General features: G+C 51.4%; 2 protein-coding genes across 6 annotated transcripts; one reads left to right on the top strand and one right to left on the bottom strand.

Moving 5' to 3' along the window:
• Positions 1–769: 769 nt before the first annotated feature.
• Positions 770–14,734, top strand: VAMP1 (vesicle associated membrane protein 1). 3 transcript variants are annotated; one of them, XM_045061292.1, is made up of 5 exons: positions 770–1,063; positions 3,788–3,914; positions 4,115–4,273; positions 4,906–4,957; positions 11,854–12,521. In XM_045061292.1, coding segments are annotated over exons 1-5 (405 nt in total). In that variant the 5' UTR covers positions 770–1,061; the 3' UTR covers positions 11,919–12,521. The 3 variants fall into 3 exon arrangements, with proteins under 3 accessions (XP_044917227.1, XP_044917228.1, XP_006933506.1); XM_045061293.1 differs by lacking the exon at positions 11,854–12,521 and adding an exon at positions 14,519–14,734 and having other exon boundaries at positions 796–1,063; XM_006933444.5 differs by lacking the exon at positions 11,854–12,521 and adding an exon at positions 5,368–7,575 and having other exon boundaries at positions 852–1,063.
• On the bottom strand, positions 8,246–15,880 carry TAPBPL (TAP binding protein like). 3 transcript variants are annotated; one of them, XM_023256705.2, is made up of 8 exons: positions 15,726–15,877; positions 15,294–15,542; positions 14,294–14,512; positions 13,893–14,147; positions 11,006–11,344; positions 10,130–10,432; positions 8,866–8,949; positions 8,246–8,681 (listed from the first exon to the last, which is right to left on the bottom strand). In XM_023256705.2, the coding sequence occupies exons 1-8, from the start codon at positions 15,769–15,771 to the stop codon at positions 8,638–8,640; spliced, it is 1,539 nt and encodes a 512-aa protein (XP_023112473.2). In that variant the 5' UTR covers positions 15,772–15,877; the 3' UTR covers positions 8,246–8,637. The 3 variants fall into 3 exon arrangements, with proteins under 3 accessions (XP_023112473.2, XP_006933508.2, XP_023112474.2); XM_006933446.5 differs by lacking the exon at positions 15,294–15,542 and having other exon boundaries at positions 15,726–15,880; XM_023256706.2 differs by having other exon boundaries at positions 15,294–15,785.
• Between the last annotated feature and the right edge of the window lie 4 nt (positions 15,881–15,884).

The following is a 15,884-nucleotide window of genomic DNA, read 5'->3' as shown; positions in this document are numbered from 1 at the left end:
ATAATAGTCTAAAGTGAGAGTAGGACAGTGATACGAGGGAAACGAATCCTTGAAAAACTAAGAAGGAAAGATCCACTCAGCTTGGTGAATTATCAGAGGAGGGGTACAGATGAACGGGGAAGGAAATCTAGGGTGGTTTCTAGGTTTCTGGTTTGGGCAACTGAGTCAGTGTGGTAGCCTACCTGGGAGGGATTACAGGGGGAGTTCGATTTAGGATAATTCATTGCATGAGGAGCTTGCTGGCTATGTTGAAGGAAAAGGATGAATAAAGCCTTCCTAATTGCTCTGGAGGGACAGAACCCCGCGTCTGGTACTGGGTCTTGAGGACTTGGGGCTCAGCCTTTATGGATTCCGTACATCAGAGTTGTTTGTGAGAGGTGGGTAGGTAAGGCGGAGCGCCGACCAGGTCTGCTCGCCTGTGAGCTGAACGTCTGTGAGCGGAACTGCCTCTACATCCAGCACGCTGGTGTCTAGGTCACTGCGAGCTGGGCCCGCCCGCGGCTGTGATTGGCTGGTGCTGCGAGCGCCTGGGGTCGTAGGCGGGCCCGGACTGCAGAAACTGCTCAGCGATTGGCTGCTAGGTACCCAAAAGGCCTGAATCAAACTGTTGGCGCCTCCCTTCCAGAGAGCTGGCGCGTTTTTCCATCTAGTCCCGTCTCTTAGTTAGACTGGTAAGCAAACGACAGTTGAAGTGGTCAGAGAACCGATCCCCTAAGCAACGGCTCTTTTCCGGAGTCGGGAATGAGAGGGGAGAGCTGGGATTGGCCAATTTGTAGGGACGGGGCGGGCTTGGCTTTATTCGGGCTTGGCTTCTGGACTGGCGCCTGTCCTGGGCTCGGATTGGGCTGCGGGATTGTCTACGTTACTGGGAGGCGTGGCCGACACTAATAAAGAGTGAGGCCCGCGCGGCAGCTGCGGTATGTTCCACCGCAGCTAGAGCCCCGGGTGGTCAGGTGGAGGCGAAGCGCGGCACTTCCGTCGACTTCACCCGCAGCGGTCCCCCGGTCTGTAGTCTCGCCGCAGCCACGGGAGAAAAGACGGAGCCCTCCGCCGCCACAGAAATGTGAGTTGACTCTGGTGTGGGGGGCTCCACACTTCCTCGCCAACTCCCACCCTCAGCGCCAGACTCTGCGGGACGGAAAATGGCGCATTGCAGCAGCTGCAGCGACACGGGGAAGCACCACCGCGCGCCGCCCCCAGACCTGGCCACCCCTGGGGAGAGAAGGCAGTACCCCATTCCTGCAGCAGCCACAGCCAGCACCCCACGGGCGGGGTAGGGGCGCGGGGGTCCCACCTTCATTGCACTGTCTTCTCTCGCCTGCAGGGCGCCTCATTCAGGTCTCTGTAATAGTGAAGCCGGGACCGGGCGAAGGTGGGGCATGGAGACACTGGGGAGGGGGTTCAAGACCCTTTCTTGTTGTCTAATTGTACGTCGGCCTCTGGAAACAGTAATGAGTAGTGCACCTGCCAGTTAGTAACTTGGGTTGCCCTGCAATGTCTGGATTTATGTATGCCCCTCATCCCAACTGTGACGCGTTACCCACGTCTCCCACGCCCCTCTTGGCAGTACGCAAAGGTCCCGAAACTTATCTGACAGTTCTTTGGCGCCAGGCGAGCAGCTCAGAAAGACTCAAGGGGCAGTGGCATGTGATTCCAAGCAGCCATTCATCTCAAGGCCACCTGTATAGGAGGTGTTTTCCTGTCGTTGACTCTTTGCCAAGTATTTGGAAGAGAAATAGAACCAAGGATCCCTGCCTTCCCCCAAAAAATCAATTTAGTCTCTGACCGTCTTCAACATCAGCCCCGTTCCCAAGATCCTGGGGGAGAACTGTGGCTAGACGAATCAAGTATTTCCCTGTCAGGACCACAATGAATTAAAAAAAGATTTTTCTTTCTTATTACTGTCTGGAGTCCTGGCTTGGTCCTAGATATATTTGTGTTGCTTCTCCGAGTGACAAAAAAGGGAAAAGATTTCATTAAGGTTTCATATGGGTTATGACTACCCCTGGATATTTTATTGCTTAGTGTTCCCAACTTCCAACAAATAGTAAGTGAAATGGTCCCTTCAGATGCTTTGTAACCATTTCATTTTTCTTTATTTGATTTCTACAGTTTTAAATGTATGTGATATTCTATGCATTTTGGCCAAGCCCTATGATTCCATTTTTTTTTTTTTTTCCTCCTGCTTTGGGGAGGAGGGGGGATCCTTCTCAGTGGACTGGTTCCCAGTAGCAGGCATGTGGGATGAACTGAAGGAGATGGAGAGAGCATGGTGACTAGCAGGGCATCACGAGATCTCTGACCTTAATCTTGTCATTGGTGCCACCATACTGGACTGCTTCCAAGATCAAATACTGGCTGCTACATACTGAATTTTCCACCTTCAGAGAACTAGATTGCTTAGCTCAGTAGTAACACAAGAGTCTTTTGGCTTCCATGGCTTTGTGTATTTCTTTTCTTTGCTTCTTTTGTGCTTTAGAGGGAAATGAGAAAGTGATTTCTTGAATGGGGATGAGTCGGGTATAATCAGCTGGTAAAGCCTTTCTGAAGTTATTCTCTATTTTTTTAAGACCAAAAGAAATTCACTTAGGGAGGAAGAACTTCTGGGTATTCTATTGTGAGTAGTCAAGGCATTTCCTTTTGGTGACTTGTGATGGTTTAATTCCTAATGCTTTTGCTCTTGGACTGGGCCTGGGAGGTATGTTTTTGAGATTCTGCTTCTGTTTGAGGAGTTCTTACTATAACATCTATTCTCCATCAAGTTTGAGAATCTCCCTCTGCCAGTGGAGTCTTCCTTGGGAGAGAAAAATCTCATGCCCTAGGTTAGACTTCTAGAAATTCTTTAGGAGATGAATTTAGCCTCCATTGTTGGGACATGGAAAGGAGCTTATGTTGAAGACCCTTTCTAAGGCTAAGGGAAAGTAAAAACAATCTCTGTGTATAGTAGTATAAACCAGGATTTCTCTTTGGGACATAAAGAACTAGGGGAGCTTCCTGAGACTTGATGCCAAATCTAGAAAAGGAAGGGACATGATGTTTGTGATGCATGTACATTGGGGACCATTACCCATATTTTTGCTTCCTGTCTATGTTCTTGGAACAGTTTCAGAACTAGCACAATTGCTTTGGGCCCCAGTTCTACCTAAGTAAAACCCCCATCTTCTCTGCCCCAAACAAAGCAAGCTAACAGTCCTGACTCAACTCTACCTACAGAAGCCTTGCCTTTGGTGATTTTCCCAAGTTGTCCTATGGCAGTCCCAACATACTAATGATTGTGTGAAACAACTGTTAACTAGATCCTCTTAAGCAGGGTCTGTCGGCTTGCCCTTTCTTCAGGCTTTGTGTAAAAGAGCTGCTCAGTCCACAAGCTTGTCCTGAGGGTTTAGTCTTTTGTGTGAATTTCTCCTAACCTGGATAGGAATTTTCCAGTTTGACTTCATGTGAAAGGCTTCTGACAGGAAAGTACCATCTAGTCTAAGACTGGCACATTTGTCCCCGTAGCCATTGTGCCAGAGGATATTTGAGTTTGGGTCAAAGGATAGCCCCAAGCAGGATCTCTTGATGCCATCCTGGATGTCCCTGAGCCCCATCTAAGTGTTGTTACAGGATTTTTCGTCTTTTGGTTCTTCCTGTATGCTGCATCTTCTTACTTGGTGTTGTCAAGAAGTTAGAATCCCTTCTAGTTGCATATAACCTCATCACCTTGGTGTTGGTGATGGGGGTGAGAATACATGGGATTCCTTTCTGTCTCGGTTACATCGTGTACTTGGCCCACTTCTCTCCACAGGTCTGCTCCGGCTCAGCCGCCCACTGAAGGGGCAGAAGGGGCTGCCCCAGGTGGGGGCCCCCCTGGCCCTCCTCCTAATACGACCAGTAACAGACGACTACAGCAAACCCAGGCACAAGTGGAGGAAGTAAGTGGAGAACTTTGTCTCTGAGAGTTTCCAGTTGCTAGAAGTTTAGAAACTTCTTTTTTTCTTTTTTCTTTTCTTTTTTTAATAGAAGGGCAAGGCATTCTTGAGTTACATGGGGCCAGACTTGTGATTCCCTTGTTGTTCTTACCTCTGTCGCTAGCAAGGAAGCTTATTGGCTTTGTTTCTGCAACCTCCCTCAGGTGGTGGACATCATGCGTGTGAATGTGGACAAGGTCCTGAAGAGGGATGAGATACTGTCACAGCTGGATGACCGAGCTGACGCCTTGCAGGTGGGAGCATCACAATTTGAGAGTAGTGCTGCCAAGCTAAAGAGGAAGTATTGGTGGAAAAACTGCAAGGTGAGTTTTCTTTTTCTCTCTGCCTTTACTTCCTGGGCCTCAACTCTTAGAAGGCAAGAAAAACCTTTGGGCGCATACCTTCCTTACCTCTAGTGGCACAGGATCTCTGCCCTGCAGAACTCGGGAGAAAACCTGAAAGCCTCCTTGAGATGCATTACCCTGAATTGGCCACCAGGGTAGGCTAGAGTATTCAGAACCACTAACTGGGGGACAGTGATACCCTGAGGAGTTTGGAAATGGTCAGTCAAGCTGCTTTTCCCCAAAAGATCCCTGGAAAAATTTCCCCTGGACATTCCCCACACACAACTAACCTCAGCATGATGGCTAGGCTAGATATATATTTAAATACCTGCAGCTTTTAGGAATGAGCTGAACACTTCATGATAAAAAATGAACTAGCTGGCTAAAGATCCCAAGTCTACACCTCCACTCGAGTTCCTTTCAAGGCCTTCGGGCAACAGGCGCTAAGCGAAACAGAGCAGGCTGCAGATGCTATAATGTTTCTGGGAAGCTTCAGATGTGGTGCAGGGTTAGGGTTAGGGTTAGGGTTAGGGTTAGGGTTAGGGTTAGGGTTATAGGTCTTTCCTCCTTCCCTAAATCCAAGGGCCCATTTTTGGTCAATGTTTCCTCAGATGATGATCATGCTGGGAGCTATCTGTGCCATCATCGTGGTAGTTATTGTAAGTAAGTATCGCTGAGGTTGCTGGTGGGGTGAAGAGGTGGGAAGGTCCTGGAGTCTTCTCCCAGCCCTGCCTGCCTGCCTGCCTGCCTGGGGAGTGGGGCTGCTCTGACTGAGGTACGGAGATCGCTGCTGTGGGGTCATCACCCGGTTTGGGAGGGAGGAAGGTCAAGGACGAAGGACTTCCTAGGTGGGCAAGCCTTCCCTCTGCAAGATATTGTGGGAAGATGGTCCCTCCTATTCTGAGGAATTGGGGCTATGCTGTTTGTCACTGGCTGGGCTTAGGGGAGACCATGGGGATGGGACACCTGCAACTGTAAGCCCCGACTGTCTAGTAACTTGATGTAATTTGCCCTCTTGTTTTCTCCTGTCTCTTTCTCTTTTCCATCTGGGACTTCCCGATTCCTGTGTCCAGTCTACTTTTTTACTTGAGAATGTGCCACCCCTTCCCTGTTCTCCATTGCCATCCAACTCATGTCCCCTTCCCTCTGTTTACTCTCTCAACAAACGTCCCCATCTACCTCCCTTCACCCCGTCCAGGCTTCTCCGTCTCCCACTCCTTCTTTTCTGTTGCTTTCATTTGCACTGTGTCCCTCAACACTAGAAATGCTGCTCGTGGCACCGTCCTGAAGTAACCACCTGAAGAGCAACAGCTGGCACCTTCCCCCTACCCCCTTCTTATGTACCCACTCAAGTTCCCCCAAAGCCAAAAAGAGTGGGAGGCCAAGAGAAGAGGAAGAGGTGTAGCTGGGGTCATATGCCCAAGAAGGTGCCAAGACCAGGGGGAGGAGAAGGGTATCTGGTGCCCTTGGTGCCACCAGGAAAGGCCAGGCCACTGGCAGGAGGAGGCTGTGAACAGCTAGAAGAATGGCAGCTCACTCAAGACTGCCCTGGTCACATGGGGCTCTTCTCCTAGGCCAGGCCTGCAGAGGATCCTGGGGTGGGCCCAGAGACCAACTTGGTTCTGGTGCGATACCCTTTTAGAAAGTCAAGCTTATTTTTGCAGTAATTTCTAATCTGTTAGTCCAAGATTTTCTATGTTGTCAGGGATATTACAATCTTTTGCTTTGTTTTCTGGAGACCTAGAGCACACACGTTAATTGCTAAAGTACCAGCTTCATTCCTATCCTAGATGCAGCCCCATAAGCTCATGACTACAAGGGGCTGTCTCTCATCCACATTTTCTGCAGCATTCTGCGTTGTTCCTGAGAATACCAAATATAGAGCCAAAGCTTGGGACTCTCCATTTTAACTGTTGGCATAGATAAAGAGAGAGTATGTGTTAATTCCAGAGAGACAATGAGTCAAGGACCCAATCTGAAAATAACAAGATCGGAAGAAGCTACCTCTTGCCTGCTTTTTGAGGAGGGTCCTGTTCCTCCCTTCCCATTGATAAAGTGTGAAGTGTTAGGAATGAGGGTCCTTGGACTCTCAGGGGCTCCTTTTCTCTACACTATTCCCAGCTACTTGCCAAAGGCAAGGACGAGGCAGGAGGTCCTTCCTGAGGGTAGCCGATTCTGAGTGTTCAGAGAAGTCCAATATACTTGCCAGCCCAGTCTCAGGTGGGAGGCAGGACGGTCTGTAGACAAGTGTGCTTGTGGACTGCTGTGCTGTCATGGGGCCCTCTCATCGAGAGCCACCTGTCTGTTCTTCCTGCACTGTATTCCCCTTCTAAACCACCTGTACCCATCTGAATGCCACTTTACCTCCTTTCCTTTCCTCTGCGTGGTTTGTGGGGACAGACAGTGGAAGCTGAGGCGGCCACTGGTGGACTTCAGGATAGGGTATTGAGTGGAAGAGACCCAGGTGTGAGGGGAGGAGGGCAGGCTGGGAACAGGAGGGGGAGCATCCATGACCCTTTATTCTTCCCGTCATCTGGCCCACGTGCAGGAAGAGGCTGAGGCCAGGCTGGGTTGGGTCTGGATGCCATTTTCCACGCAGCAGCATTTCATTGCGCAAAACCATCCTTCCTTTCCTTTTGCCCCCTTTTCCCACATTCCCTTCGTCCTGCCCCAGGGCAGGACTGAAGAGCTGGAAGAAAGCAGTCAGTGTACCCTCCCAACGGCCCCCCTCGAAGGTCTCCACTCTCCTCTGGGCTCCTCCTTGCCTAATGCAGGGGGTCACCGCTGGAGAAGAACCACCAGTGTCCTCGATGTGTCCCGAGCCTGGAGCCAATTCGCCCTCTTGGCCCACCTAGCCCTGTCACAGGAATTCTTTCCTGGGTTTCTGTCCCTCTGAGGCTCACCAGATGTAGTTGGCTTTGTTCTTTTGGGGATGTTTGCCCTTCTACTTTCTTTCTCACCCCACCCTGTACCCTCTTCTGTGTCTTTGCTGTCCCCCCCCACCCCTCCAACCACCCATGTGCATGAGCAAATATGCAACCAAACCCTGGGACTTTGCAGTCAAATGAAGCCAAGCTTCCCACATCCCCTTCTTCTTTGGTTTGCCATGAGGCGATGTGGGGTTTCCACTGTTTGTCTGTCATCACCTCTGTCTTTTTTCCTACCCCCAACCCCACACTTGTATAGAATAATAACAGTTGTACTTCCACCAAAGGCATGTGGCATATTTACCAATCTCATGTATTCTGAACAAAGGCAAAAAATATAAATTCCTACCACTATGCTGACTTGGTTGTTGTTTGGGTTGGAGTCACTGAGGAGGGGCCAGGGTGGGGGGGTTGTTTTCCTTCTCTAGTCTGATGTTGTGTGAGGCCGGAAGGCTGGCTTATGTGTGCCGTGTGGTCTTCTCGAGATGAAAGATGTGTGTGTTGGCAGAGGAAGTGGTCTCTGCTCTTGTTCGTACCTGGAGCAGCCCGACTCTTCCAGGTGCTAGCGAGAGGAAGTGATGGCAGGAAGCTGAGTGGGCATCTCGAACATCACCTCACAAACAACTGCAGGTTTTCTCAGACACCTCCTGTCCACGTCCTTCCTAGGTCCCCAGGCTGCGTGGCCTGTCCCGGGGGCGTGCCGAGATGAGGCCTCAGCAAACACGCCTGTTCCCCAGCAGCCTCACCAGACACAATTTAGAAATGGATGAAAAGAGACATCTTCCCCCTGCAGTTGAGGGACTGAGGAGTTTGTAGGTATCCTGAAATGCCGGATAGCTGTCTAAAGGGGCACAACCTTAATTGCAGCTCGAGGGTACACAGAGCAACTGGCGTGGCGCCCCAAGGCTGCCTCTGAGGGCCTTCATTTGACACCTTGAACACTCTGCGAGTCGGCGGCATGGCTAGGCTTGGGGACAGGGCTCATTTGGGTCCAGTGTGGGGAAAGATGGCAACGTGGAAAAGCTTTGTTTCTGAGGACACAAGGGGCTTTTATTTGGACAGAGTTCAGATGTTTGCATGTGATGGCCCAACTCCCACCCTTTTGCCCCCCGGCCCCTCACTTGCTCCTTTCTTAATGTCTTCCCATTTTCTTTTCCTACCACAGGCTTATTTTTAACCTCCACACAGACATTCTGCCTTCCTACCACCCTCTCACCTCTTCACGTTTTCTCCCTTGGTGTTCAGCCCAGGGACACAATGAAGGAAGGCAGAGACGTGCACAGAGCCAGAGCCCGAGCCCCTGTGACCTGTGCCTTCCTCATGCTTTTCTTCAGGCCTTTTTGATTTCTGACACTTGGCTAGGGTCCTTCTGGGAGAATGTGACTACTCTTTCTTCTTACTGAGGCAGGAGAGTTGTTACCGAGAGGGCCTCAGCGTCTTGGCAGACCTCGGTGAGGGAGCTAGGGGAAAACAAGGGGGTAGGAGGTTGGTTTCAGTTGGGGTAACCCCATAAATGGTGGGGGGATGGGCCGGGACTCGGGACACTTGGGTTTCATCCTTGGTCTGGGTGGGGAGGGGGCTACAGCTGGCTAATCTTCAGGTGAAGAGGGGCTGGGGCAGGGCTAAGGACCAGCAGGAGCTTACCTGGCCATCTCTGGAGCCCCAGGAAAAACAGCGTAAGAAGGAAGAGGCTGCTGGCCAAGAGGACTCCAAAGGCTGTTTTCTGCTCTGTAGGTTGAAAGCAGCATAGGCAGGAATTAGTAGGCAGGAATCCTTTCTGAGCCCAAGCCAGATCCCCAGCAAGAGGAACAAAGGAGGGAGGGAAGGAGAGGGAGAGACAGACAGACACCCTATCACTGGTGAAGGAGCTCATAGCAAGTGTTCTGCTTTTGCCCAGGAACTGGGCGCACTGTAGTATTCATACTTGTTCAAGATTGTCGGGTGTCCATGTGTTCCTCCACACGGGATTTCCTACCTCTTCCCACCCTGGGACATTTTTAATTGCTTCACGAGAGCGATTTAGATTAGATTAATTATTGACGGGTAAACTGGAATTTTGCGACTAGCTGGGGAATGGTGTAAGCTGAGGCAAAACTCCCAGTTTTTGGGAAACTTGGCAGTCTGGCGAGCCACCAAATGATGCCCAGTGTTCCTGGGTGTTTGCATCTCTTGTCGAAAACCTTTCAATGACATTCTGTGACTTCAGCATGAAATTCCAGCTCTAAGGCCCATTGTGATCTACCCACTAATAGCCAGAGAGGGTTGAAGGCTGTAGGGGAGCCCATTTTTCATATTTTCTTTTTTACCATTTACGAGGTAGGTGACTTTGGGCAAATGTCTTAACATCTGTAAGTGCCAGTTTGCTCAACAGTAAAATGGGAGTTGTGATAATACATGTGATCGTACAGCTGAGTGCTTGATTCATGTAAATGCTCGATAAATGTAGTTACTTTCAAGCTTTAGAGCCACTTCTCTCTTTTCCCACACACCCTTGGCTCTAGCTGTGCAGTTCCCACATTTTCCTTAGACTTATAATTTGGCCGTCAGATGCGCCCTTTTTCCCATCTTAGCTGTTCCCTTCCCACTGAGCTAGCTAGCTTGGCTTGAATGTCTCCTTCAGGCTGTCCTCTGACTGCCTAGTCAGTCCCTCCAACCTGACTAAGCGCCTTGAGGGCAGGAACAATTCACCCTTGATCTCCCGCTGTCAGTACATCACCTAGTACCCTGGAACCTGGGGTGTAATGATGCATCTTGGCATGTGGTGGCAGCTATGGAGGCTGCCACCTTGGGAAAGGAGCCAAGGCTGAACAAAGTGCTGAGGGAAGCAGAACAAGGCCAAAGATGAGCTGGGGGCCGGCGAGCCATGAGCCCAAGTATGGAGGTGGGGAAAAGAGGGCACTCCTAGTACCTGGTGGGGCAACCCAGGCGGTGGACCTAAGGGGCTCCTCCAGGGAGATGTGGGAGACCTGGCAGGTGTAAGTGGTGCCTTCAGGGCCAGGTTCTGCCTTCAAGAAGGAGGAGACGCTGTAGGTGCCCGCTGTGCTTTGTCGGAGGCTGGAGAAGGAGGCCCCAGAGATGGGGACTGGGGCTCCACCTGGCTCTTCTCGGATCCACGTCACAGTCACGTCCAGAGGATAATAGCCAGCGATGTTGCAGATGAGGGTGGGTGGCAGCGCTTTGTTTGTCAAGCTTAGTTGTACTTTGGGGGAAGCTAGAAGAAAGAAAGAGGAATCAGATTCCAGAGATATCCAGCCGGACAACAGAGTTGCCCAAAGCATTCTCTTCCTGCTGGGAGTGAGAGCGGGTTGTGGGAGCTCAGTGGAGTGCCAAGGGGGCTGTAATGGGTCCACTCTAGATTCGGGCCAGGAGGGGTGCGCCTTCCACAGGTAATTGAAAAGCAATAGGAAAACCAACGAAAGGTTGGCTTCTTATCATCACTATAAGCTGGCGATTTTAAAGGACGTCAGTGATGAAATACTCCTGCCAGTCAGACAGCCCCTCCATGGTTTGCCGCTGCTCCTTAGGATGTGCTCCAGAGGACGGAGGTACTTGGAGACAGCCAGCCAGGGCAGGGCAGCAGGCTCCTGGGCTGGGAAATTGCGTACTGGAATTACTCTGGAGTCTGACAGAGAACAGTCTGCACTTCTAGGATGGAGATGGCAGTTAGGTTGTGGCCATTCAGCCTGCTTCTCAGAAAATTGCCCTTGTGTTGGATGCTGTCCTGGAAAACACCTCCATAGGCATATCCCTTCCCCTCTCCTTGGAGAACCGAAAATGACCTCACCTTGGACGTGGAGCTGGACGATCTGTTGGGCTTGGTACAGAGAGGTGGTGATCTGGCAAATGTAGGTCCCCTCGTCCTTCAGGGTGAGGCTAGGCAGGGTGAGGGAGGCATCCCCGGTCAGGAGTAGCTGCTCTGACTCCAGGGAGGCACCCTCCCGCTTGGCCTGCCGCTGCCCCGTGGTCCAGCTGTACACCAGCTGGCCGTGGCCCTTATGTTGCAGCCGCCACTCCACGCCAGTCAGGTCTAAGCCCGGGGCCACGGAGAAGCCACAGTGCAGGGAGGCTGAGGACCCCAGCAGGAAATTCAGCAATGGGGTCTGTGTTGTCACTTGGAGCTCCACTATAGTGAGAAAAAGAAGGGTGACTGTGGGCTACTTCCTCGAGTCCACCTGATCGCTAAGCTGTGGGCATGTTGTGGGCGTATGCCTGCCCCTGCCTCCTTCCTGGACATTTCCCATCAGGTGCAACCACAAAATGGGGCATGTGGGTGGCACAGTTAGGCATCTGACCCTGGATCATGGCTCAGGTCATGATCTCACATTTCATGAGTTCAAGCCCCACGTTGGGTTCTGCACTGATGGTGTGGAGCCTGCTCGGGATTCTGTCTGTCCTTCTCTCTGCCCCTCCCCTGCTTGTGCTCTCTCTCTCTCTCTCTCTCTCAAAATAAATAAATTAAAAAAAAAAAAAAAGATGGAACCACGAAGAAATGGTGCTGTGGAAAAGCAGCATGGCACACATGGTAATCCTAACTATTTTGGAGTCACTTACCCCTGGATAATCTGACGAAAGCTATGGACGTCTCACCAGAAAATTACACATGCAAAATTATGTGTTACCATTGACCCTCAGGTAAGACCACTGGAATAGCAGCAAAAGCTTTGGAACCCTGCTTCTTCCACTTACTAGCTCTGTGACCTTGGGCAAGGCAGTAAGGGTTGCCAAGGTCATCTGCTTAAGGCGAAGCTGCTGCGAAGACTAAATAGGAATAAGAGATTTAAAAAGCACCCAGTGGTAGTATTTGTGCGAAACATGCTGAAGCTGAATCCAATGACGAAAACAATCAGACACATCCAAATGGTGGGATACTCTACAAGACAGCAGGCCTGGACTCTTCAAAATGTCAATGCTAGGAAAAGACTGTTCTGGAGTAAAGGAGGCTAAAGGCACAGGACAACTGAATGCATGACCCTTGTTTGAATCCTGGACTTAAAACAAAAACAAACTAGAACATTAGTGGGACCACTGGAGAAATTTGAACTTGGACTCTATATTGACAGTACTATTGCATCAATTTAAAAATTTCTTAAGTCCGGCGGCACCTGGGTGTCTCAGTTGGTTAAGCGTCTTGACTTCGGCTCAGGTCATGATCTCACGGTTCATGAGTTCAAGCGCCACGTCCAACTGTGCACTGACGGTATGGAGCCTGCTTGGGATTCTCTCTCTACCCGTTCCCACTTGTATGTGCGCACATATGCCCATTCTCCCTCTCTCTCAAAATAAATGAATATTAAAGAACATTTCTTAAGTCTAATGCTCAGTGGTGTACCAAGTAATGGTAGGAATGGACTGCCTTGGCAGGGAGGAGTGTTTTATCAGTGATAGTGTTCAAGATTGTCAATATGGTGGTGATGTAATGGTGAGAATATGTTCTTAAAGTCTTTACACACTGTACTCCCTTATTGCCTGCACCACCCTAGACTGCTCCCCACCTTGATTTGCTGCCAAGGTGATGGTTTTGTGATTATGAAAGAGAATATCCTTGTTTTTGGTTATAAACTTTGTGTTATGAGCCAATACATGACATACATGGAAACATTTGGGGTGAAGTGTTGGAGTGTCTGCAATTTACTTTCAGTTCAGGGAGGGATACCTATCCTTTCATCTATTGAGAGAGAGAATGCGGCAAGACATTAATAATTGGTTGATACAGGGGCATCTGGGTGGCTCAGTAGGTTAAACTACCAACTTCGGCTCAGGTCATGATCTCATGGCAGGTGAGTTCGAGCCCTGTGTCAGGCTCTGTGCTGACACCTCGGAGCCTGGAGCCTGCTTCGGATTCTGTCTCCCTCTCTGTCTGCCCCTCCCCTGCTCGTGCTCTATCTCTCTTTCCTTCAAAAATAAATAAACATTAAAAAATAATTGGGTGAATGGTATACAGGTGCTCATTACATTATTCTTTTACCTTTTTGTAGGTTTGAAATATCCCTACAAAAGGTAGAAAGATAGGGGGGGAATACCTCCCCCAAAGGGGGAATACCCTAGCATGGCTTAGGGGGAATACCTAAGCCATGCTAGGACTATGGCTGACACTGGACAGACATGAGAACCCCTCTTTTCTGCTGTGGCAGGGTAAAGTTAGGTTGAGTCTTCTGGGGCTTTCTAAGGATAAGAGGCTAGCCCCCTAATCTCTGGATCTGGTTGTCCTCTTTTTGGAGGCAAAATACTGGATTTGAGGAACTCTGGAGAAGCCTATCATCATGTTCTCAATTTCCTGTGTCCTCTGGGATGTACCAGGTTGGAAAGGGCAAGAACCAGGTTTTGCTAATAAGAGTTAATGAACAAATCCTGCATGTGCATCACTCTAATCATCTTGAAGCACCAGAACAGGCTGGCTTTCACCGCGATACAACTGGTGCTTGGTTTAATAAGACTGCTATGGACAGCGTACGTGAACAGAGCCTCGCATGTCATTTCCTCACACAAGGGAGGTGAAAATGATCCCAATCCAATCCTTTGGGTCTTTAGGAGAAAGGACTGAGGCTAGGGGACACCCTGAGATGACTGATGTGGATGGAAGTGTACTTATTCCCTTCCTTCTTCTAGTCCCCCATGAGCTGCCCACTTGAAAAAACCCACAACTTTATTTCTGCTACTTTTAATTTTCTCACCTGCAGTCTGCACCATCCCCTGGGGGCTCAGGGGCAGCTTCAGTGTGGGGTGCAAGACAGCCCCATTCTCAGCATCCCTGAGAACCTTCATCACCATGGAGACACTAGGTCCCCCTCCGGGTACCTGCACGTTGGCGATGAACGAATCTTTCTTAGTGGCCTGGAGGAAATAGTGGGAGATCTCACAGGACACCTCCTTCCCGTTGCAGTCAGCATGGAGTAAGGCCTCGGCTTGAGGAATCTGTACCAAGTTCACTGGGGGAGAAGGGCAGCACAGAGGTCTAGTTGGATTGAGAACACCTGGGTCCATGGGAAACAGGTGCAGTGGGTGTCCTCAGGAACTGCACCGTCCCAGCGGAGGGAGCCCAGAAAGATTGAGACATAGGGTGGAGGGCTCTTACCTGAGGCCTCGAAGGTAACAGGTGGGTTGTCTTTGGCCAGTGTGCCCCCTTGGAAATCAGTGAAGGCTTCCAGGGAGCCGTCATCCAGCACTGGTACCTGCCTCAGCACGAGCAAGGCCTCCACCGTGGTCCTACTGCCGGCAAGACTTCCAGGGTGCCTGTCTTCCTCCACCAGGAAGCAGTCTAGGACCACATCCACCTTCCGCCACTGCCTTTCTTCTGCAGGTTAAAGACAGGAGTGAGCACCCTCTTGCCCAGAGAGTTGCTTCTGTACTCGCCTCGCACCCCAACTGTGGAGTCATCAAGGAAGGTGTAGAAGTTGTCATCCAGGGTCCTAGCTGTCTCTATGTCCCTCTCGTCACCCTCAAACCAGCTTTCTGGGAAGCACCTGCTAGTCCAGGCACATACCTGGTATGAATTAAAGTCCTGATTTACATTGGTCAGGAGAGTTTATGTTTTTATTCTCATTACAACTGCCAGCCAAAAAACTCTCTCTTCAGTCAAAGGAATTCTCGGCAAAAGCACATAAATGAGCAAAATTGCCACTGGGAGAGGAGACAGGCCGCCCGTGTGGCGAGGGGAGTTGGCACAATTTCCCAGCCAGCCCACTGGGTCTAAGCTTTCTGCGGTTACAGGTGGCCTTCCCCTCCCCCACCTCCAGGACACACCTCCCGGGGATTTCCCAGCTTTCCGCTTGGGAAGGTGTCTGCTCCCAGGCAGTGCCCTCTCCACTAGGCCCCCCACCGCATCCCCCAGGAGGCCTCTCTTCCTTTGCCCTTTCCCACAGGCTGCGGCCTCCTCCCCAACACCATTGGTTCCTTATTTTGCCAGCCTTTCTCCTGTTGGGCTTAGGAGGCTGCTGGAAGCCGGCCCCCTCCCCCCACCCCCTTCCCCTTCTGGAATCTCGGGGTGGGTGGGTCCCTGGTGCGCCCTGGGCCCAACACCCCCACCCTCCTCTTCCCTCCCCCTCCCCCCACTCCGGCCGGCGCTCCCCGCTCACCTGGGTCTGCCGCCACGCGGGACAGGGCCAGGCAGAGCAGCAGGCACCAGCCCTGCCCCGCGCCCATGGGGGCTGCGCTGCCACCCCTCCCGCCCCGCCCCGCCGCCCTTCCCCACTGCTCCGGCGGGCGCGTCCCGGCTGGAGAAGAGGGGCTCTCCGAACCACCCTTTCTGGCCTGTAGCTTTCTCTCCAGCCCTTGGCCTCCTCCTCTTTCGCTTTCACTTCGAGTGTCACCGCGGCTGCTTCTGCCTGGGAGTGAAACCACTAACTAGGCGCGCGTGCCAGCGTCGTGATCACGGTTCTCCTTTCTTCCCCCTCCTCCCGCAAATCCTCTCGTTCTGTCAAGACCTGACTTCAACGGCATGCACCCTTGGACCCCCCACCCAAGAGAGCGGAGCCGAAGTAAGGGAGGGGGTGGGAGGAGGCAGAGACCGAAGCCAGAAGCAGGATCCCCAGGAGCCTGGGAACCTTTCTTCATTTTCGGTTGGTGCCACACCCCCTGGCGGTCCTCCTTCGGCGACTGGGGCGGGCCCCTAGCACCAGTCCGCCCCAGAGAGCTCCTCCTTCAGATCCCGGATCTGGGAGTGGCTG

The sequence above is a fragment of the Felis catus genome, chromosome B4, assembly GCF_018350175.1.
Source record: "Felis catus isolate Fca126 chromosome B4, F.catus_Fca126_mat1.0, whole genome shotgun sequence".
NCBI classification, from domain to species: domain Eukaryota; kingdom Metazoa; phylum Chordata; class Mammalia; order Carnivora; family Felidae; genus Felis; species Felis catus.
Note: the sequence above shows the minus strand (reverse complement) of the source record. Positions and strands in the feature narration are given on the sequence as shown.